The sequence below is a fragment of the Saccopteryx leptura genome, chromosome 12, assembly GCF_036850995.1.
Source record: "Saccopteryx leptura isolate mSacLep1 chromosome 12, mSacLep1_pri_phased_curated, whole genome shotgun sequence".
Lineage (NCBI taxonomy): Eukaryota > Metazoa > Chordata > Mammalia > Chiroptera > Emballonuridae > Saccopteryx > Saccopteryx leptura.
In genome coordinates, this window is record NC_089514.1 from 2,387,924 (window position 1) to 2,409,764 (window position 21,841).

General features: G+C 62.6%; 1 protein-coding gene across 7 annotated transcripts in view; it reads right to left on the bottom strand.

The window, feature by feature from the left end:
* Positions 1-11,438: 11,438 nt before the first annotated feature.
* The window catches only part of COBL (cordon-bleu WH2 repeat protein), a 164,256-nt gene continuing 153,853 nt past the window's right edge, over positions 11,439-21,841 (bottom strand). For all 7 annotated transcript variants that reach the window (XM_066353847.1, XM_066353843.1, XM_066353846.1 and 4 more), the window contains 5 exons: positions 18,923-19,023; positions 16,296-18,181; positions 15,257-15,376; positions 14,341-14,598; positions 11,439-12,840 (listed from right to left, as the gene is read on the bottom strand). In XM_066353847.1, coding sequence (XP_066209944.1) covers positions 12,823-12,840; positions 14,341-14,598; positions 15,257-15,376; positions 16,296-18,181; positions 18,923-19,023 — 2,383 coding nt within the window. In that variant the 3' untranslated portion in view covers positions 11,439-12,822. The remainder of the gene's footprint in view (positions 12,841-14,340; positions 14,599-15,256; positions 15,377-16,295; positions 18,182-18,922; positions 19,024-21,841) is intronic.

Here is a 21,841-nt window from a genome sequence, read left to right on the forward strand (position 1 = left end):
ATAGACTATCTCTCTCTCTCCCTCCTCTCTCCCCCTCTCTTCTGTCTATCCCTCTCTCTGTCTCCCTCTCTCCCCTTTCTCTCCCTCTCTCCCTCTCTCCTCTCTCCCTCTCCTCTCTCCTCTCTCCCTCTCCCTCTCTCTTCCCCCTCTCCCTCTTTCTCTCTCTCGCCCCCTCTCTCTCCCTCTCTCTCTCTCTCCCTCTCCTCTCTCTCCTCTCTCTTCCTCTCCCTCTCTCTCTCCCTCTCCCTCTCTCTCTCCCTCTCCTCTCTCCCTCTCACTCTCCCCTCTCTCTCCCTCTCCCTCTCTCATCTCTCCCTCCCTCTCTCCCTCTCCCTCCCTCTCCCTTTCTCTCCCCCCCCTCTCTCCCTCTCTCTCCCTCTCTCTCTCTCTCTCCCTCTCTCTCTCTCTCTCTCTCTCTCTCTCTCTGTCTCTCCCTGTCTCCACATACATGCATGGAGAGACACGAGCTTGTCTTCCCACAGATGTCGCTGGGCCTGGGTAACGACGAGAGAGGCAGTGTGCTCTGGGGCTTACATTGTGTGTCAGAATAAAGCACAGGAGAGTTGTCTCAGTGGATAAGGTTCAGAATAAATGAAAACACTCTGTAGAGCTCCACCATTCACAGAAACAAGTCCCCTTCAGAGGCACCCTGCCGGGCAGAGTGGGCGGGTCCCGTCCAGGGCCGGGCAGAGGCTGGAATTCACCCCTCGGAATGCTCATCCTTTCCCGTCTGAGAGTTAGGTGTTTCGTGACACCTAATGCTCATGTGCATTTGAAAACAGTGTCCCCCGCTGCCTGCCCCCCGAGGGTTCTGTGGACCAGCTGCTTTTCCACGACCACAGGCATGAAATGAGACCCCTGCGTGGCCGCTAGCAGATGGGGAGCATCCTGTGTGCCTCTGGCCCCCCTGGATGTGGTCGAGGCAAAGAGGAGGCCTGGCTAGGAAGCCCGGGACCCTGGCGGGGGACTGTCCTGGGTGCTGGTGTTCGGAGGGCCTGCCGCTGTAGCTGTCTCCCTGACGAGGTCCCCTGGAGAGTGAAGTTCGATGGAGGACGGGTGGACAGTCCGTGGAGCCCCGGCACCTCACGTGCTACAGGCGGCCCCATGTCAGCCGAGCGGTTTCCCACGGGTGCGTGGAAATCACACCATCACAGGGCAAAGGAGTCGAATAATTCTTGATGCATTTTCCATTTTTTTAAAGAAAACATTTGAAAACTGTTCAGCCTTCCGTCACTTTGGACCTGCTGTTGATTTGGACACAAGGAACGGACACACAGGCGGCCGAGTGGGAGTTCAAGTTCACAGTCGCCAGGACGAGGCTCCTGGGCTGACGGCGGAGGGAGCGGTCTGCTGGGCGCTCTGAGACCCTGCTCTCCGTCCCTCCGTGAGTGTCCATTCGGTCAGCCACAGGGCGAGGTCCAGAGGTGGCCGAGGGCCATGCTGGGACCTGGGTGACCAGGGCCCATTCTCAGGGTGACAGAGGTGGAAGGGGCGTGGACCCTCTCGCTCCCGTGGGCTCCAGTCGGCTGCAGGCTGAGGAACCCGGTTCAGGGCCAACCGGGGGCTCCCACGGCTCCCCGGGCCACCTCGTGGCAGGGTCTTGGGGCTCCCCTGCCCTGGTGGCTTTATGGACAGCACGCCTCCTTACCAGCCACTCTCTCGGGGACCCCTGCGCCCCCTCTCGGCGGAGAGAGTCCCTCACGGTGCGTGCGCAGCCTGTGAAGGGGCAGGGGCTGGAGCGCTGGGCTGGGACGGCATCTCTGGAGTCGGGACTGTAGCCACGTGTTCGGCAGCTGGGAGCGCGGCCCCGCCAGGTGGGGGGTGAGGGTTTCGAGGCGAGACCCCTGTTCCGCGTACTGTTGTGGGGTCTGCAAGGGGGGGGTGCTCCTGGCTGTGCCTTCTGCTCTGCTGTGCGTCACCTCGGGTCCTTAACTGGACCTGGGGGGCTTTGGCTCGTAGTCGTGGGCCTTCCTGTCCCTTGTCGGGAATGACCCATGAGGACAGGCAGGTCTCGGGCGCGACACGGGGGCACCGCAGCCTCACTGCCCTTTCCCCTTCCCTCCTGTCACACGCCAGCACCTCCTCTGTCCACGGGGCACCGAGACAAAGGGCAGAAGCCTTGCTCCGTGGCCGCGGAGCTCAGTGCTCAGGTGTGTGTGGAGCGGCTGGCCTTTCCCCTTCCCTCCTGTCACACGCCAGCACCTCCTCTGTCCACGGGGCACCGAGACAAAGGGCAGAAGCCTTGCTCCGTGGCCGCGGAGCTCAGTGCTCAGGTGTGTGTGGAGCGGCTGGCCTTTCCCCTTCCCTCCTGTCACACGCTAGCGCCTCCTCTGTCCACGGGGCACCGAGACAAAGGGCAGAAGCCTTGCTCCGTGGCCGCGGAGCTCAGTGCTCAGGTGTGCGCAGAGCGGCTGGGCCACGTCCTGGACGCGACTTCTCCGTCGTTTGCCGGGCAGGACGCCGTGAGGGTGAAACGAGACGATACGTGTGCGCAGACCCCTGGCCGGGCGCCTGGCCGGCGAAGGTGCCGGCCGGCCGTGGGCCGTTTCTCATTTATTTATTCAGCAAATATTGGGTCCTCGTCCCGTGTCCAGGAACCGGAGCCCAGCGACAGATCAGACAGACTGGTGGCTCTCACGGAGGAAGGCAGTGAACAAACAGGCCAGCGAGGCAGGTAGACAGTGAGCCGTGGAGGGCGCATGGCAGGGCAGTGGTGGGCACAGGTGCCCTTGGCATCGGCGTCTGACTCCAGAAGGCAGAGCTGAGCCCCTGCGGAGTCCTGTGGGCATCACTGCCCCTCCCCAGAGCCCGGGGGCCGGCTCACTCTCCGCCTGTCCACCTTCTGGCCACCCCCACTGATTCCTCTGTGTCATGTCTGCCCCTCACGTCCCGGGTGAGAGTTCGGTGCACAGCTGGTTTGATTAAGCCGTGAGGGCAGCTGAAGAATTTCGGACAGCCGGGATTCAGCAGAGTGGATTCTACTCCGAATCCTTCGTGAAATAATAGATCATGAGGGACAGAATGTGGATGTGAAGAAAATGCTAGAATTGTAGGCTTCCAGCTCGGGGGTGGTTACATGCCCAGGGGTCAGCTATGCAAGGACCTCCGGTGGAAAACTGACCGCAGAGGCAGGGACACAAAGACCTACAAGAGTCAGGCGCCCGAGCCTCATTCTCCGTCTTTCCAAACACATGGGGCCCACCTGGCACTGTCAGCTCAGACTGGCCGGAGCTGTGCTGTTTCTAAAATCTTGGCCACACACATGATTGCTCAAAAAAAACAACAACAACTTATGAAAAATTAATCGAAAGGACAATAAGATATAATACAGAAAGACTGCAGTGGCTAAAGCCGTGGACAGCTTCAAGAAGACCCTGGAGACCCCGGGGGTGGGGGTAGGGGTGTGGGGGGGGAGCAGGCTCAGCTTCTTAAATCTTCTTTTTGCCTGAAGGGCGGGGGGACACACAGGCAAGGGTCATCCATCCTGGACGCCGACCCCAAAGTCGCGTTTTAACTAGGTTTTAAAGAAAAGACGTCACGCGTAGGCACAACACAGGAGACGAGACGGAAGGATTGGCTGGAGAACAGCTCCGATAACACGCTCTTTAATAAAACAAATACCCAAGTTCAATGGCACAGACGAGGTTGGGGACGGGCGGGGAAGCGGGCAGCAGAGACAGGAGAGGAGGCTGGCGGCTGCAGGGGGTGAAGTGAAGCCAGTCTCTGCGGCTTGATCCCCACGCCGGTCCTGCCCAGGACGCCCCACCCCCACCCTGAGAAGATGCCAGCTGAGCAAAGCCCACCCACCTCCCTGCTTCCTACTGTTTGCACTTCGATAATCCCAAACGCCGGTGCAGACTTCCGCTATTTAGCAAGTGCCTGTCCAGCGAGAAGGAGTCACGTGCCGGCCGAGCGGGGGTGGGGTGTGGGGGGGCAGCCAGCTGTGGGTGTCGGCGTGGACGGTGCCAATGGAGACGCCTGCGGTACCGGCCGGGCGCTGGGACCAGGGCTGCCACCCGCGCCCGGTGGTGAAAGGGCGTGAGCTCTCTTCCAGGCGTTCCGGGAGTCCTTTGTGCTAGGTGCCCTCCCATGTTAATTGCCGCTGAGCTCGCTTGGCAAGACGCCCTTTCCGGGCAGCGTGCCGGGGGCGGGGTGGCGGTGGGGGTGGTGGTGGGGGTGGGGGTGGGGGTGGTGGTGGTGGTGGGGGTGGGGGTGAGGGTGGGGGTGGTGGTGGGGGTGGGGGTAGGGGGGGGGGGGTGGGGGGGGGGGGGGGGGGGGTGGGGTGGGGGCGGGGTGGGGGGCGGGGGGGCGGGGCGGTGGCGGTGGGGGGCGGGGGGGGGGGGGGGTGGGGGGGGGGGGGGGGGGGTGGGGGTGGGGGGGTGGGGGTGGCGGTGGGGGTGGGTGGTGGCGGTGGGGGTGGGGGAGCGCTCTCGCAAAGTGGAAGGCAGGTGCGTGGTTTTGTTGGCTGCCCTCTGGTGCAGGGTTAAGGGGCGCGGAGGCTTCCCACCCGGCACGTGGTGCAGAGAGAAGCCCGCAGGCCTGGGAACGTCACAGCGCCGGGAGAACAGGGGGTGGTCTTCAGACAGGAGCGGAAACCTGCGGAGAGGAGCCGTGTGAGGATAGATCCCGGCGGGCAGGAACCCCGAGAAGACCCCACTTTCCACCGTACCCCTCTGTCGGCCGGCGAGCTGGCAGAAGGCAGGGTTCCGTTGGCCATGGTTGTGGCCTTCCTTCTCAGGCTGCCCGGGGGCTGCTGGACACCAGAGTGAGTGTGAGGGCTTCGCCATGTGTCTCGTCCGGACAACAGGAACACGGTGCTGTCCAAAGCAGACAGGCTCCTTGGAGCACTCAGTCTATGGTGTCACAGAAAGTTCCGTTTCCGTGGAGGTGACTTTCTGGGTGTGAGTGGGAAGGAGTGACCAGGAGTGAGGTGGACAGGTCAGCAAAGGGCAGCGTGGCCTTTCTCAGGGAGGACGGCCATGGGCCATAGTCACCCGCACGGAGGGTCCGTCGTGGGGAAATGCTCTGTGCATCCCTGTCCCGCTCTCTGCGGTCCTGAGGGCTGTGGGGACAGCGGAGTGGCGGCTAGGCACATTGTTACGTGGTACCGCGGGGACTCGGAGGCCACCACGTCGGACGGCCTGACCTCCCTAAAGGCTGGAGGGCGGACGGGTGCCGGGCCAGAGGATTTTGTAAAAGCCACAAGTGAACTTCAATTCCTGCTCGAGTCCTCCCAGTGTGCCAGGCGGTGGGAGGTGGCACTCGGCCAAACATGCCGTGAGGATTCCTGAGTCACCGTGTGTCACAAAGTGAGAAGTGACATCCACCGGTCAGGAAACCGGGTTTGGTGGTTGCCACGGTTTGTCCTGGGTTCGTGGGCGATGGAGGCGGGGTGGACACAGAGCTGGACGTCCTCCGCAGGGTGGCACCAGGCAGGGGCACCCGAGCTGCGGCCATGTTGCCATCCTTGGCAACGTCCTGGTGCTAAAGGACATTCTTCCCTGACGTTTGTTTTTTTGGGGGGAGGGGCATGTTAACGGGGAATATCTGAGTCATCTCCTTGAAGAGCCACTGCTTTGTGAGTTTTATCTTGACATTAGATAGAAACAATTTCTTGCTCACTTCATAGAAAGAAACAGGTGAATGAAGAAAGGACATTTAAATCTCAGAAACTCAGAAGGGCCAGCCCTGGCCGGGTAGCTCAGTTGGCTAGAGCAGTAGTCGTCAACCTGGTCCCTACCGCCCCCTAGTGGGCGTTCCAGCTTTCATGGTGGGCGGTAGCGGAGCAACCAAAGTATAAATAAAAGATAGATTTAACTATAGTAAGTTGTTTTATAAAGATTTATTCTGCCAAACTTAGCGAAAATCTGACATAAAGTACTTGGTAAGTAATTATTATTATATGCTTTAACTTGCTGTAACTCTGCTTTATAAATTTTATAAAGTAAAGTGACTTCCCTACTTTATAAATCACCATGACTGGGGAACCAGGGGGCGGTTAGAAAATATTACTACTAACAGAGATACAGAAGTGGGCAATAGGTATAAAAAGGTTGACTACCCCTGGGTTAGAGAGTCATTCCAATATGCCAAAGGCTGTGGGTTTGATCCCTGGTCAGGGCACATACATGAATGCATGACTAAGTGGAACAACCCATCCATGCTTCTCTCTCTCAAATCAAATCAACAAAATAAAACAACAGAACGCAGAGGGCCCTTTGGAGCCCTGAGGGTCACTGCCAGCCCCTGTGGCGAGCAGCTGGCAGCCTGTGGGCAGCAGAGGGATGGACACAGGGTGCACATACAGCCCAAGGGGCAGCCCCCACCCCCGCTAAGCAAGGTGGGGCTGCCGCCTCCTCTCTGAGGCTCTCTCTGCATTTACGAGACATGAATCGGAACGAGTCCCCGTGACCAGGGCTGGTGTGGGTCTCAGCCCCGGGGCTGGTGGTGGCATTCGCTCCAGAGTATCGGTCCCTGTGCCAGCATTCACGCCTGCCCGGCTGGGGCTTGCTACAGCCCCAACTCCCCGGTTCTGAGAAGAGCCAGCCTGGACCCTGTTGTGGGGCCTGTCCCGTGGCAGCGGGGGCACAGAAGGTGTCTCTGGCCTCCTGGGGCTGCTCTAAGTGGCCTCTCCTTCCAGGTCACCCATCCTACCTCTAGCTGTGTCTAATCTGCTGGCAAGGGTGCCTGTTCTGTTTTTAGTTTTGGTTTATTATTTATTTCGAGGGTTCTGATATTTTTTTTCCCCTCCATCTTTGCCCTGACCCCCTCACACTGTCCTTTCCCGACCAACACGGTCAAGTTCGACTCATGGCTCTCGGTGGACAGAGCAGGAGGCTTCGTCCGCCCCTGCCCGATTGCTCCAGCACCACGTGTCTCTGCACTGGCCTCACGGGGGTCGGTTTCCATGTCTGTGGGGTGGTGTCTGGGTTTTTGAAATTACCGGCAGATATACAAGGCGGTGCAGGGTGAAAGCTCCCTCAGTGAGGAGGGGAGCGGCCAGGAGGGGGCGTCCTGAACCCCAGACCACGTTGCCCTGAGTTCAAACGTCTAAATGACCCAGGGTCACCCAGTGACCCAGACGTGGGCTCTGCTGTCCTTTCGAGGGGTCTGTCTCCTGTGTCCTCCCACCACGACTCTTGGGGGAGCTCTTAGGGGTTCCACCTTATCACAGGGACCCCCTGGGAGCCCCCTCCCTGGTGTGGGCTTGGACTCGGGTTTCTGTCCCGTCTGCACCAGACCTGAATAAGCCTACGGCTGGGAGCAGCTCCGAGGGCCTGTGTCCCCTGTGGGTCCTTCCTGCCACTAAGGCCGGTGGCCCCTTCACGCCCACCGGCCCTTGGTCACTTCTGAGATGAGGAACGGACTGACCTCTCTCACCAGGTTTTCTTACGGGTTCTGAGCAGGGCTGAGCATCAAACTTACATGAGACAGTCACTAAATGTCATATATGTGTCCACACGGGGGGTTCTGGGACCCAAGGACACGTAGTGGGCGGCCGAGGCCGTTGAGCCATCTTGAGCTGAGGAGAGAAGGGGGGGGCGTGTGGTTTGTGACTTCAAAGGATGGGAAGGCCGCTCCCAGGGAGACGGAGCAGCAAACATTTGGGAAGGAAATACTGGCTGGACCATCTTGAGATGGAGAGGATGTGGATCAAAGGGGCCTGGTGAGGCCCTCCCTGTCCGTCACACCTGGTTCGCCTTAAACTGCAGTTACGGACGGCCGTGGCCGCCTTCTGCGGCCGGTCCTCCATCTGATTTCCATCAGGCAGTGGCGAGAAGGGCGACCCTTCTTCCTGAGACTTCTGTTTCTTAAGAATAACCAGCTTAAAATCGTCAGTAACCCCAAGAGTCAGGTGCTTTGGGCTCCCACCTGTCAGGACGGCCCTTCCGTGTCCTGACAGGTGTCCCCTGCCTGTCGGGAGCTCTCTCCTCGTCACACGTGCCGTCTAAAACCTGCCGGAAGAGCACACGGGAGGTGCCCTGGCCGGGTGGCTCGGCTGGTCAGGGCATCGTCCCCATACGCCCAAAACGGCAGGTTCAGCCCTCAGTCAGGGCACACGCGAGAGATTCAACCAGTGAATGCATGAGTAAGCAGAACAACCAACCTTCCTCTCTTTCTCCTTTCCCATGTGTCTAAAAGTCAATCCAAAAGAGAGAGCGAGCCTGACCTGTGGTGGCGCAATGGATAACGTGTCGACTTGGAATGCTGAGGTCGCCGGTTCAAAACCCCGGGCTTGCCCGGTCATGGCACATATGGGAGTTGATGCTTCCTGCTCCTCCACCCCCTTTCTCTCTCTCTCTCTCTCTCTCAAATGAATAAATAAAAAATCTAAAGTAAAAGAGAGAGAGCACAGTGCAAGCTATCACCATGTTAATAATTTTCAGGTGAATGATAGGAAATCTCGGGGTCCTCCCTCTCCCCTGTTTTACTCACGACGTTGGTGGATGCTGACACTTGCTTCCTCGGCGGGGAAGACCTTGGTGCCCTTGTGACTGTTTCCAGCCTCTGACCCTCTCCGGGACTCTGGGTGTGGCTGGAGCTCGTGGGCACACAGGAAAACCCTCCCAGCTCGCCCCTCCCACTCGCCTCCATGGCCGGAGCTCCGGACCTGATTGGTTCCACTCCCTCCACGCCTGCCCTGCTCCCAGCTGCCTCCCAGTCCGTGGTCAGATTGATGCTCCTGCAGGAATCTTGTAACTGTTTCCTGAAAGACGCTCCCTAACCTCATCCTCGACTCCGACCCCGACCCTGACCCTGACCCCGACCCTGACCCTGACCCTGACCCCGACCCCGACCCTGACCATGGCCCTGGCCCTGACCTTGGCCCTGACCCTGACCTTGGCCCTGACCCTGACCCCGACCCCGGCCCCGACCCTGACCCTGACCCCGACCCCGGCCCCGACCCTGACCCTGACCCTGACCCCGACCCCGACCCTGACCATGGCCCTGGCCCTGACCCAAACCCTGGCCCCGGCCCTGGCCCTGACCCCGGCCCTGACCCTGACCCTGACCTTGGCCCTGACCCTGACCCCGACCCTGACCCTGACCCTGACCCCGGCCCTGACCCTGGCCCTGACCCTGACCCCGGCCCTGACCCTGACCCTGGCCCCGACCTTGACCCTGACCCTGACCCCGACCCTGGCCCTGACCTTGGCCCTGACCCCGACCCCGGCCCTGACCTTGGCCCTGACCCTGACCCCGGCCCTGACCCTGACCCTGACCCCGACCCTGACCCTGACCCTGACCCCGACCCTGGCCCTGACCTTGGCCTTGACCCCGACCCTGACCCTGACCCCGACCCAGGCCCCGACCCTGACCCTGACCCCGGCCCTGGCCCTGACCCTGGCCCCGGCCGTGACCCTGACCCTGGCCCCGACCTTGACCCTGACCCTGACCCCGACCCTGGCCCTGACCTTGGCCCTGACCCCGACCCCGGCCCTGACCTTGGCCCTGACCCTGACCCCGGCCCTGACCCTGACCCTGACCCTGGCCCTGGCCCCGACCCTGACCCTGACCCTGACCCTGACCCCGACCCTGGCCCTGACCTTGGCCCTGACCCCGACCCTGACCCTGACCCTGGCCCTGACCCCGACCCCGGCCCTGACGCTGGCCCTGACCCTGACCCACGACCTTCAGGATGAAGACGGCTCCTGCTCCAAAGGTGTGGCTGCTCTGCTCTGCGACCTCCTCCTCTGAGACCCGGCTCCTCGGCCCTCTCCGCTCCAGCTCCCAGCATCCTCTCTGTCTGCCGAGAACCACTGGCTAACTCCCCATTCTGCGGCTATCCACTCCGATGTCCCCTCTTCCGGGAGACTGTCCTGTCACCGTGGGCTGGGTGGCGGGGCCCGGAGGCCAGGTTCGCAGCACCCTTTGCCTTCACGGTGACCTGTCCCTCGATGGGCACGTTTGCCCCAAGAGCCTGCGATCTGGGACATCCTCGTTGGGGGAGGCGTTCCAGATGTGGTGTTTTACAGGGCCCCTACCTGGGGCCCCCACACCTGGTCCTGATGCCTGCTGGACCCGGGGGACCCGAGAGCAGCCTGAGGGGGGGACGCCCGGCTGTCGTAGTTTTCAGTAAAAGGAGCGAATCAATGTTGCCCGGCAGTCTCACCCCCTCACGGCACGGTCGTACTGCAGCCGATCGCTGCTGGGGCATGAGCGGGCATTTGGGCGCCCGTTGTCCCTCACCAGGGCTCCCGTCTCTCCTCCCCGCAGAGGGGGCTCAGGCGGCAGGTGACCGGAGCCACTGTGCCCAGGGCAGCAGAGCCCCGATGCCCCCACGGGAAGCCCCTGCCCTGGGGGGGCCAGGGGAGCCAGGAGCCCCCGGCATTCCCCTCCCAGGTCGGGCTCCTGCTCTGTCCCCTACACGGTGCTTGTCCCCGGGCCAGGTGGTGCTCAGGTGAGGTCACCCGGACGCTGCCCAGGAATCCGCACCTGTCCCTCCCGGTCTCCGAGTCCTGTTTCCTAGCAGCGAGGTCCTCACTGGCTCACCAGGCCACCCACACCAGCAGGACGGACAAGCTCACCCCCAGGACACACCCTGTCCTCGCTGGGCGGTGCTGTGACACCAGGTCACACGACAGGGCTGCAGCTGCGTCCTCGGGGGGGTCTCTCTGCTCAGGGTTCCAGCAGCAGAGCCCTCGGGTCCCTGTACCCAGGCCTGCCGACCTCGCTCCCACAGACACGGCGCACGGAGGCCCTTCCTCCTAGGGGACTCGTTCTAATTGTGGTACCCAGGCCGCAAGGAGTGGACACTTACTGTCTGGAGAAAAACTGAAAACACCTCATGCCTCAGCCTCCTGAGACGGGAACAGCTCCTTGGCTGTCGCGTCGGCTGGGGTGCGCTAAAGGGGGGAGCCAGGCTCAGGGTTCACGACGGGAGGGAGGGTGCACCCAGCTTGGCCGACGCTAGCTGCCTGTGTTTCTATTTTTTTTTTTTTGTCTTTTTCTGAAGCTGGAAACGGGGAGAGACAGTCAGACAGACTCCCGCATGCGCCCGACCGGGATCCACCTGGCACGCCCACCAGGGGGCAACGCTCTGCCCACCAGGGGGTGACGCTCTGCCCACCAGGGGGTAACACTCTGCCCCTCCATGGCATTGCTCTGTCACGACCAGAGCCACTCCAGTGTCCAGGGCAGAGGCCAAGGAGCCATCCCCAGCGCCCGGGCCATCTTTGCTCCAATGGAGCCTCGCTGCAGGAGGGGAAGAAAGAGACAGAGAGGAAGGAGAGGGGGAGGGATGGAGAAGCAGATGGGCGCCTCTCCTGTGTGCCCTGGCCGGGAATCGAACCCGGGACTTTTGCACGCCAGGCTGACGCTCTACCACTGAGCCAACCGGCCAGGGCCTGTGTTTCTAAAACAAATGAGTCCTGCTTGTTTGCGGACGGGGCACCTAAAGACGCCGCGGTCCGCAGTCACGAGAGTCACACCGCAGCTCCAGTGTCGTAGTCTTTTATTTGTGGCACTAAAGGGCACATTGTAGGGAGAGTGTGGTTCAGGAGCCGTTGGCCGGACGCTCGTGCTGCCCGCCCGGGGGATGGCGCGGCGTGAGCCGGTGGATGCAGAGCCATGTTTCCGTGCTTCCGAGAGTTGGGACACCCCCCGCACCTCCCCGCGCCCACCGCTTCAGCGAGACCAAGGTTTCGGTGCGTGAACTGCTCTCCGTTGCTATTCAGCAATTAGAGAGCTTGTCCCGCTTCAATGAGGGGCTTGGGGGGGAGACATGACGGACCCCTGCCGTGGTTGTACCGCGTTATAAATACTGGTGAGGACGGGCCGTGCCCCGTGCGCGGGAAGACTGGTGCACGCACTAGGCAGACGCTGATCTGCTGGGCAAGAGTGTCAGGACATTCCTCCGTCCCCCCCATCATGAAACGTGAGCCAGTGTGGGCTCATCTCGGCGACACCCAGCACCCCGCTCCTGACCCCGTGCAGGATGTCCAAGGCCCCCGGGAAGGTGACCGGGCTCCGTATGCAGCCCTCCAGGGGAGGTCTGTGCTACTTCACAGCCCGTGGGGACAGCGGTGTGGGCGGGGCGGGTCGTGGGGGCACCGACCGGCCATTCCAGTGCCGGGCTGATCCCAGCCCCGTGCCCTTGAGGAACTCAGAACCGCCCTGTCTCCCTGTCTTGTGTGAGTGTCATCCTGGGTCGCTGTGAGTGTCGCTGTTCCTTTTGAAAACCTCAGCTGGACGGCCCGATCACCTTAGCTGGTCGGTCACTCTCCAGTTTTCCACCCCAGATGGTCAAGGACTAGGACAGAGCAGCTTCCTTACCCCACAAAGCCACCTGTGAGAAAGCCTTCTGCACCCCCTTGTCACCACCCAAACATGGAGTGTCACAGAGCAGGGCGCACCCAGCTTATTCCAACTGATTCTTAGTTTCTTGTTTGTTTTCCCCTAGAATTTAAAAAAATTTTAAACAACAGAGGGTCTCAACCGTGGACAGGCGGTAAGAGTCTCAACAGGTCCGAGGCGGGTCTAAGGCGTGACTCCTTGCCCGCTGCCCACCAGGGTAACTAAGTGTCGCGTTGGGCTCCAGCCTTCACCATCCCAGCCACCTGCCAACAAGCATCGTTTATTGGCAACTTCAAATACTCAGAGGCAAAAGAAAGCAGTTCCTTGGCACACAAGCTGCGCGCGGAGCAGCGTCCCCGCCCTTCGAACCCCGCACGGGACTGGAGATCAGTGATGTGGGTTTTGGCCAGGAGACAGGAAGCTCGCCGCCAAGTCCTGGTTTCCCCCCGCCCCGTGGTGTCCTTGAGCGGCGACGGTGGGTGTCTGCCAGGTGGGCTTCTGCCCCGGTCCCGTCTGATCGACGATTCACACAAGCAAGGGCACCTGCCGTGAAGAGAGGGCCGCAGTTACCCCGGGTCCCTGCACAGCCGGGGGCAGGGGGCTACGCAGAACTGTCCTCGCTACCTTCCCCTCCAACAAGCTGATTCTTCCCCTCCCTGCCCCACTCCCCGGCCCCATCCTCCTCAGGGGCCTGAGCAGAACATGCAGACACACACACAGACACACAGACACACAGACACATACAGACACACACACACAGACACACACACACAGACACAGACACACAGACACATACAGACACACACACACAGACACACACACACAGACACACAGACACACACACACAGACACACACAGAGACACAGACACGCACACAGAGAGACACACACACACACACACAGACACACACACACAGACACACACAGAGACACAGACACACACACACAGACACACACACAGACACACACACACACACACAGAGACACACACACACACAGACACACACAGAGACACAGACACACACACACAGACACACACACAGACACACACAGAGACACACACACACACAGACACACACAGAGACACAGACACACACACAGACACACACGCACAGACACACACACAGACACACACAGAGACACAGACACACACACACAGACACACACAGATACACACACAGACACACACACAGACACACACAGAGACACAGACACACACACACAGACACACACAGAGACACACACAGACACACACAGACACACAGACACACACACACAGATACACACACAGACACACACACGGACACACACAGACACACACACATAGACACACAGACACACACACAGACACACACAGACACACACACAGACACACAGACACACACACACACGTCAGCACTTTCGATGCCCGGCTGTGGCATCCAGGAGAGAGAGCGTGGCACCCCGGTGTCCCCCCGTGTCTGCAGGCCCCGCCACACCCCAGAACGCTCAGGGGTCCCCAGGCCTCCCGGACTCTCCTTGCTTCCCTGAGCCAGGGTCTCCCCGTCCCCTGCGCCTGCCTGGCCTGGGGTGCATCTCTGTTGGGGACACTGCGTTCCTGCCAGGCAGCGACATCCCTCCTCCAGGACAAGGACTCGGGGCGCCCCGGGAAAGGCCGTCCTGCCACCAGACACCAGCTGGCCAGCCCAGTCATTCCCCTCCGCCATGTTCTCGGTCTCTGTCCTGCTATTGGTCCCCACGGGTCATCTCCCTCAGTGGCGGAGCCAGGGCTTCTGAGGCAGGAACGTGCTCAGGGGTCAGCAGCGTCCAGCGTCCACCCGTGTGTCCCCAGGAGTGAGTCTGGCCGGCTGTCCCACCCCGTGGGGCGTGCACGGCCCCTTCCCTTCCGGCCAGCGTGGGGCAGCATGCAGCATGGCCGTCTCCGCGCCCTCAGCCCCCTGCTGTCCCAGGCCTGTGGCTCCCACCTGCAGGGGATGGCATCCCCCCACGTCCCTCTCGTGCCCTCCCCGCCCCCCAGCGATGCGCACACACGGCCCCTCGTCACCTTCCTCAACCGAGCGGCCCCCGTGCCGGAGCGGATGGCGTCCATCAGGGCCTGCCGGGCGTCCACCGGGCTGTCCAGGGGGCTGGAGCTTGACCTGGACACCGTCCTGGACGTGGAAGGAGCCGAGGGGGCCGGGGGAGCCGGGGGCAGCGGGGCGGGCGGGCTGCCCAGGTCTTCCGGCCCCAGGGCTTCGGGCCCCTGCACGGACCTCGCGGCCTCTCGGAAGCCACGGAGCTCCTCAGAGGCACAGGAGGTCACCTGGCAAAGAGACAGTTGCAGGACAATGTCCCAGATGCCGACTGCGGGCAGCTCGTGGTCTGGTGTCCCGTCCGCACTGAGCTCGGGCAGTGTGTGTGCTCCCTGTCCCCACGCTGCCCCAGAGCCGGTGACTAACGGCACGGAGCAGGGTGGCCGTCCCATCTCTCTGACACCTCCTGATTGCCTCTGCCCTGGCACGTGACGGGCGCGAGCCGCACACGCCACCCTGACCGACGGGGAGGAACCCACAGCCGGTACTTGGCGTGCAGGTGCCCGTCACACTGCTCCTGGGCTCCTGGCTGTGGAAGCTGGAGGCCAGCCTCTCACCCCTGCCCTACACGCTGGTCCATGGTGGCTCCTGAGGTCGGGTCCGGCCAGTGCCAGGGCGTCACCTCCGGGTGGTCTACGCCCGGAAGCCATGCTGGGCCCCCTCCAGGAATGTGCAACATGCTCAGTGCCCCCCCACCCCGCCCCGCCCCGTAGCCCTGCAGGAAAGGAGGAGGCTTCCTGGGCGCTCCCGCCACCCACGCAGTGACTGCCCCCGCCCCGCCCTGTCCCCGTGCTGGCCGGGTGGTGGTGGGGGCCGCAGATGCCGGCTCACCGTCAGCTCAGAGACCGGGGGCTGCCCTGAGTCTGCGGCCCGGCCCCCTCCTCTCACCTTCCGCAGGCTGCAGGCGCCGCGGTGCCCCCGGATGGCGGCCAGCAGGGCCGCGTGCTCGCTCTCCGACTCCGTGTAGGATGGCTTCTTGTGCCCTCCTTCCGCGCTGAGCTCTGCCGTCTAGAACATCAACAACACATGCCTCTCAGGGGCTGGAGAGGGGCTGGCTGGGGGGACACAGCAGCTGAGGCCATGGGGTCAGTGCCACAGCCCCTTCCTGTCAGAAGGCAGCCTTCCCTCCCACGGTGCCTATCTAAGAACGACGCAGGATTGACCTTGGACTTCATGATGACCGACAGGCATTTGGGGTGGCCTCAGGCGACGGCCTCTTATGTCGGGTCCCTCCCGTCATTGCTCCCGGCTTCCCGGGGCTGATGTGTGCTTTTACGCCCTGCAGACCCGGAGGGCAGTCCTGGGTCCCTGCCACCTGGGAGTGTGACCTCGGGTCAGGTCACTGGACCTCACCATGCCTCAGTTCCCTCATCTAAAAAAACGGAGGCACAAGCTCACCAACTTCCCTAGCTCGTCAATTTCGATGGGGCCCACGCAGAGTGAGACGCCTCATCTCTGAGTCTGGAGGGACCACTGGATACAGTGTAGCAAAGAAACGCGACAGTATCTGACAGTATCCGTAAGGCGGGACAGGCCCCGGTGAGGCGGAGGTGTGTCATCACAATGCTCCCATGGTCACTGACGAAGGGCCGGCAGGGAGGACCCTGGCCCGACTGTCTGTGTCACTCCCTCCCCTGTTCGGGAACGAGCTGAGGAAGAGGCAGCCCTGCCTCCACTGCCCGCACGAGGACTGGCGGCCCCTTCCCCAGAGCAGGCGGCCAAGCCCCCACCCTCCGCTTCCTGCCTTTCGTGGTTCTCCTCAGCACCTCCGTGTGCAGTGAGACAGATCCGGTTCAGACTAGACCCCTGAGTCCCCTCCTCCGTCTCCCCTCCCCCTCCCTCTCCCCCGACCCTCCCCCCAGGGCCCCTGAGCTGACAGGAGGGCCGGGAGCGCCCACGCCCCGTGGACGGGCGCCCGCGCGCTCACCTTGCGCAGCCGCTCCCTGCCTCCGGCCGAGTGGATAGCCTCCATCAGGGCGCTGTGCAGGGAGGTGTCTTTGGGCGCTGGCCTCTGGACGACGGGTCTGAATTTCTTCTTTGGCCCGAAGATGCTGGACGGCAAACTGCAGTCGGCGTCTTGGACGTCTGTGCACACGGCCCGAGGCTCCTCCTCCTGCCCGAGGACCGGGTGGCTGTTCCCGCCGGACGCTCTTGGAGAGGGCGCAGGCTCGCTGCGGACGGGGACCCACCTGGAGCCGTTCACCAGGGACCTGCCGGGACCCTGGTCGTCTCCCGAGCCAGGAGGCGGGGTCTTGGTGCTGTCCGGCGCGCACTGGGGGCCCGAGGCTGAGCTTGTCCGCTGGTGATTGACACTTTGCTTTTCACCAAAACCACAGGTCAGTCCCATGGACTCACGGTCCCTCTGGGCCGCTGTGACCAGGGGGACAGAGGGACCTCTGTGGATGCCCGCAGAATGGTCATGAGGAGACACCTTCCCGGGAGGGCTGCTGACTTGTCCCCTGGGCTGGGCTCCGACCGCTGACCCTTCCCCGTTGGTGCTGGGAGGGTGACCACAGGGCAACTTCGCCTCCTCCTTGCGTACATGTGGCTCTGGGTCCAGGGTGCGAGCGGCCTCGTCTTTGGGGGCACGAGGCCGTCCTCCCAGCTCTGGCCCTCCGCTGTCCCAGGGCCTCTGGGCACCTCCGGGCCTCCTCGCCAGGTCGGCGTGGGCTCGGGGGGGGCCTATCCGCTTGGCAATGGCTGAGGCCACGTACTGACTGGATGTTCTCCTCTGAGGCTTGAGAAACAGGACCTGGGGGGTGTGAGCTGCTGGCACTTTCGTGGGACAAGTGGCTACCGCGGGCGGCTGGCTGTCCCCCGCCTCCAGACGTCTCCCGTCTCCCTGGTGGGCGGGCGGCTGCAGGGGCGCCCTCGCCGTGGGGTCAGGGGAGCCGGGCTCCGCTCGCGGCCCGGCCGGCGTGGTGGGGGCGGGGGTGGGGGTGTGGGGCCTCCGGGCCGAGCTCCCCGTGGGCCAGCCAGAGCGTTTCTCCGTGGAGTTGGACCTGTGCAGTCCTCCGACTCTCCCGGGGGGCTGCGCGTCCTTCTCGAGGGCGGGCGGCGGCGGCAGCGCTGTGGTCCTGGCCCCGTTCGGGTGAGGGTTCACCAGGTTCCCCAGCTCGTCGATCCGGATGGCGCCCGTGGAGAGCGACACCCCTCGGTCGTAACACCTCATCTCCGACTTCGGGGGGACGATCTTGTACGTCGTGAGGCCGTACTTCAGCCCGAAGCTCCCTCCTGGGTTGTGGTCTTGTTGATACCAGGACAGAGGGGCCGAGACGTCCTTCTTCTCGCTGCCTCCCTTCTCCTGCGTGGGCTGAGGACGCACGGCCTCGGGGGCCCGTGCCCTCCCCCTGGACACGGAGCCCTGCTCCCTGCCCACCTCCTGAGCGTTCTGGTCATGTCTGCGACGCTCAGAAGTCACCCTGGGCTCCGCTCTGACGGGAACGGGATTCACATCTCTACAGGCGTCGGACAAGGCTGACCTGATCTCTCTCCCAACGCCGTGGGGGGCAGCGGTCGCCTCCGGCCCCTCCGCCCTCGTCTGTCCCTGCTGTGTCTGGGGCTTTGTGGGGCCCGGTGGCAGGTGGGCCAGTCCACCACCCAGACTCCCCCGGTCAAAGGAGCCAGCGTTGTTGTTCCTGTTGGAAAACAAGCCCGACTCCACGGGGTCATCTAAAACTTCGCCTATGAACGTCACCGGGATGGCATCGGTGTCCCCGCCGGGGACCGTGGTGTCCGGCACGCAGTGACCGGACACCCCGTTGATGGAGCCGGTGAGAGAGCTGCTGTCAGTTTCATAACTGTCGTCCATTTCTGCAAAGAAGGACAAAGACGAGTCACAGACGGGTCCCGCTCGTCACACAAAAACGGGGTCTCGACACTCAAGCTCCCTGGCTGCCCCGTCTCAGCGCAGAGCGTGAAGGGGGACGCTGGGACTGACCGCCACCTCGCTCTCATTCACCAGAAGCAGCCTGACAGGCGGACAACACGCCCTGCTGCACGGCCAGGTCCTGAGCACCCGGGACGAGCGCTCACAGGTGCCGTGTGCCACGCAGGCTCAGGACACCGATGGCCGCTGACTCGGGGCGAGCCGCTCTGCCAGCCAGACTTCCTGGCTGTCTCCTGAGGTGATCGGCACCGGCTCAGAGCGTTCTGCCCTGGACACGTCCCCGGGGCAGCGGTGACCCGAGACCGCCATTGTTGGTGAGTAAGGAAGCGGGGGAGGGGTGCCTCTGGGACACCAGCGTCCCCCTCACTCCTCTGGGTGCCGGGGGGGCTTATTCTTTCTTAATATGCATGGGATGCTTTCCACCGCACAACCAGTGCCACTCAGAGCAGGTGACAGGCAGCTGCGCAGCCGCCCCCGAGTGACCAACCCCAGACGGTGCTCTCGGCGGGCTCAGCTGCCCGGCCACGTCTTCAGACCGAAGGGCCCTTCCTGGGCAGATTTCCGCTCACAGAGTTCTCACACGCGGTGTGTCCGGAGGACATGCGCTCAGGGTCCCTGCCGCCCGCCCGGAACCTCGCCCCAGAGCGGGGGGAGCTCTTTCTTACCTTCCTGGTCCTCGTCCCGGTCGGCCGGGGTGCGCGCGAACGGCCCGGTCACGAGCAGATCTTTGTCGTCCTCATCCAAGGCTGTCACGGCTCTCTCAGTTCTGGGGAGGACCAGAGAGGGAACAGGAGCGCTCGTTTCTCACATGACTCACCTCAGTCGGTCCTTTCTAGAAACATTCCCGGCAGCACCAACTCACGCTCAAGATTGCACCGTGCCACCACAATCACGGGACCACTGTGGTCCTTGCAGCTGCTGAGATGCAGATGGCGCGCTTGTGTGTGTGTGTGTGATGCACGCTGGGCGTGGGGTGTGTGTGACCCCAAAGGGTTAGCAGCTCCCAAACCACACGCAGCTCCCATTGACCCTGCAGCCCGAGGTCTATGCTCCACTGGGCACCACCCCCGCTACAGACGTGCTGACCTGCGGGCAGGATTTGTCTGTGTGTGATATGCAGCAGTCACTGCTCCTGGCACCTACCCCAGTTGGCAATAAGGAGTGAGGCCATCTGGAGGCTAAGTTTGCAAACGCATGTGGCAGCCAGGGGCTGGACCTTCTCACCCACTGGCCCGGTACAGCCAGGTGGCTCCTGAGCCCCGGGGAGACTCCCTGGGGTCCCTGAAGCCTCTGGGGGTGGGGACTGTAGGCTCAGGCACGGAGGTGTCGCCAGGCTCACAACCTCCACCTGTGCTCCTCCCGGTAGGGTGACATGTGGCTCAATATGTCCCTTTCCATCCTTACTTTGTCTTAATTCACACCCTGGGCCGGTGACAGAGGGGACAAGCACTTGGAGGGCCAGAGCATGTTACCCACAGAGCCACACTTCCTGGGCTCTTCTCCAGAAAGTATAAAAATGAAGATGGTAACAACCATACCAGCAGTGATCACAGCCACAGCTCCCACCCCTGCCCCCCACCGGGGCCCCTCCCAGACCCGACAGGACCAGCACAGGTCCCTGGCGTCCCTGAGTCACTCGCCACCTCCCTGTGCCCAGCTCCGAACCGAATGAGCTCTTTTGCACAGATTCTCTTATCACCATCCTCACCAGCACGTTGTGAGGCCGAGGGTGTCGTCATTGCCTTCCCACAGGGAGCACCCTGTCTCGGGAGACTCACAGACCTGCCCAAGGTCTCACGGGCTCTTAAGTCTGGGCGCGGACCAGCCAGGTCTGGTGTGCAGGGCGCAACACGGACCCTGCCACCTGGGCGTCCAGGAAGACGTCAGCCTGCCCAGAAGAGCCAATCTCGCCCTGTTCGTATCACTGGGGCAGCCGGACCCACGAGACAGCCGGTACCAGAGGCACCAGGCCGCGGTCTCTACCAGAGCAAGTGTCTCCAGGTTCCCGCCATGCAGGGAAGGAGACGTGGATGCTCGCCGCTGTCAGCATCAGGGAAAGCCGGACGTCTTCGCTGCCGGCTGGGAGAGTGGAGGCCCAGTTTCCAGCACTGCTCGTGGGGCCCAGATAACGATGCACGAAACACGCTCTGCACGGTCCTCGATGTAGCAAAGCGTGTCTTCCGAGCAACGAGCCTTTCTTACGTGGGGGCCGTGTCCTTCCAGGAGCCAGAGAGCGGCTTCCGGACCCCTCTCAGCGAATGGCCCCCTGACAAGCCGGACCAAGCGGCCAGTTGGAGATGTCTGTGCCCGCGGACCCATGAACAAGGACCGCCGGGAGCACGGACTGTCTCCCCCGTTGCTCCCGCCTCGGACTTTAATTATTTCAACGCCTTTTACGTATCCGTCTTGACTCCCAGGCCTGCCAAACTCACGTCGCTCAGTGAGAACGGGAGAAGAGTCATCCAAATTAGCAGAGAATTTCAGATGAAAGTCCCACAGAGGCCACCGTTCCGTCCCTCTTCAGCCGGGGACAAGAAGTCAGGGGGGACCCGGGGGGAACGCAGTGACTCGGAGACCCTCTGGCTGTTGGCGGCTGATTCTGACGAGGACGCAAGGCGGAGATCCACCCCGGGGAAGGAAGACGTCGCCTTCGCCCGGAAGGACTCCCGCTCGTTAGCCTGTCTCCGTTGTGATCCCTCGCCGTCCGTCCGTCCGGAAAACAATCCGACAGGAGGGACCCGCGGAGGCAACCCTGCTCGTTGTGTCCGCGGGAAGGTCTCCGGATGGACGGGCGGCGGGGAGGCAGCGGGAAGACCGTGCGTCGATTTCCAAGGGCGCGGAAACCGGTCAGGGTGGAAATCAAGACGTCCACGGGGGACCCTGAACAACACGGGGCTGAAGGGCGTGGATCTACTTTTAAGCCGAATTCCGTCAGTACATCCACAGGGGGCCCATCGTACGCCCAGGCCTGGAGTCCGCGGATTCAGCTGCACAAGGATCCAAACCGGTGTGTCCGATCTCCATCGGGAGTCCTCGGACGTGGGGGGCCGGCTGCTGGACTGTCCCTGCCGTGTTAGAGACCTGAGTGCCCTTGGATTTTGGTGTCTGCAGGTGGCGGGGCGGGGGGGGGGGTGTACATTCAGAAACAAGCCCCCCCCCGCCCTGCAGATGCCAAGGAACAATGAAGAGTGTGTCTGAGGGGTCGGAAGTGACTCTCAGGTTTTCGACTGCATGGGGGTTCGCACCCCTCACCCTCTCGGGCGTTGTTAAGGGTCAGCTGTGTTTCATATGACGACTGTGGTGACATAAATAACATATGTCCCTGGACTAGGGAGGGACAGCCGTCAAGACAGCCACCGAGGCCCTGGCTGGTTGGCTCAGTGGTAGAGCGTCGGCCTGGCGTGCAGGAGTCCCGGGTTCGATTCCCGGCCAGGGCACACAGGAGAAGCGCCCATCTGCTTCTCCACCCCTCCCCCTCTCCTTCCTCTCTGTCTCTCTCTTCCCCTCCCGCAGCCGAGGCTCCATTGGAGCAAAGATGGCCCGGGCGCTGGGGATGGCTCTTTGGCCTCTGCCTCAGGCGCTAG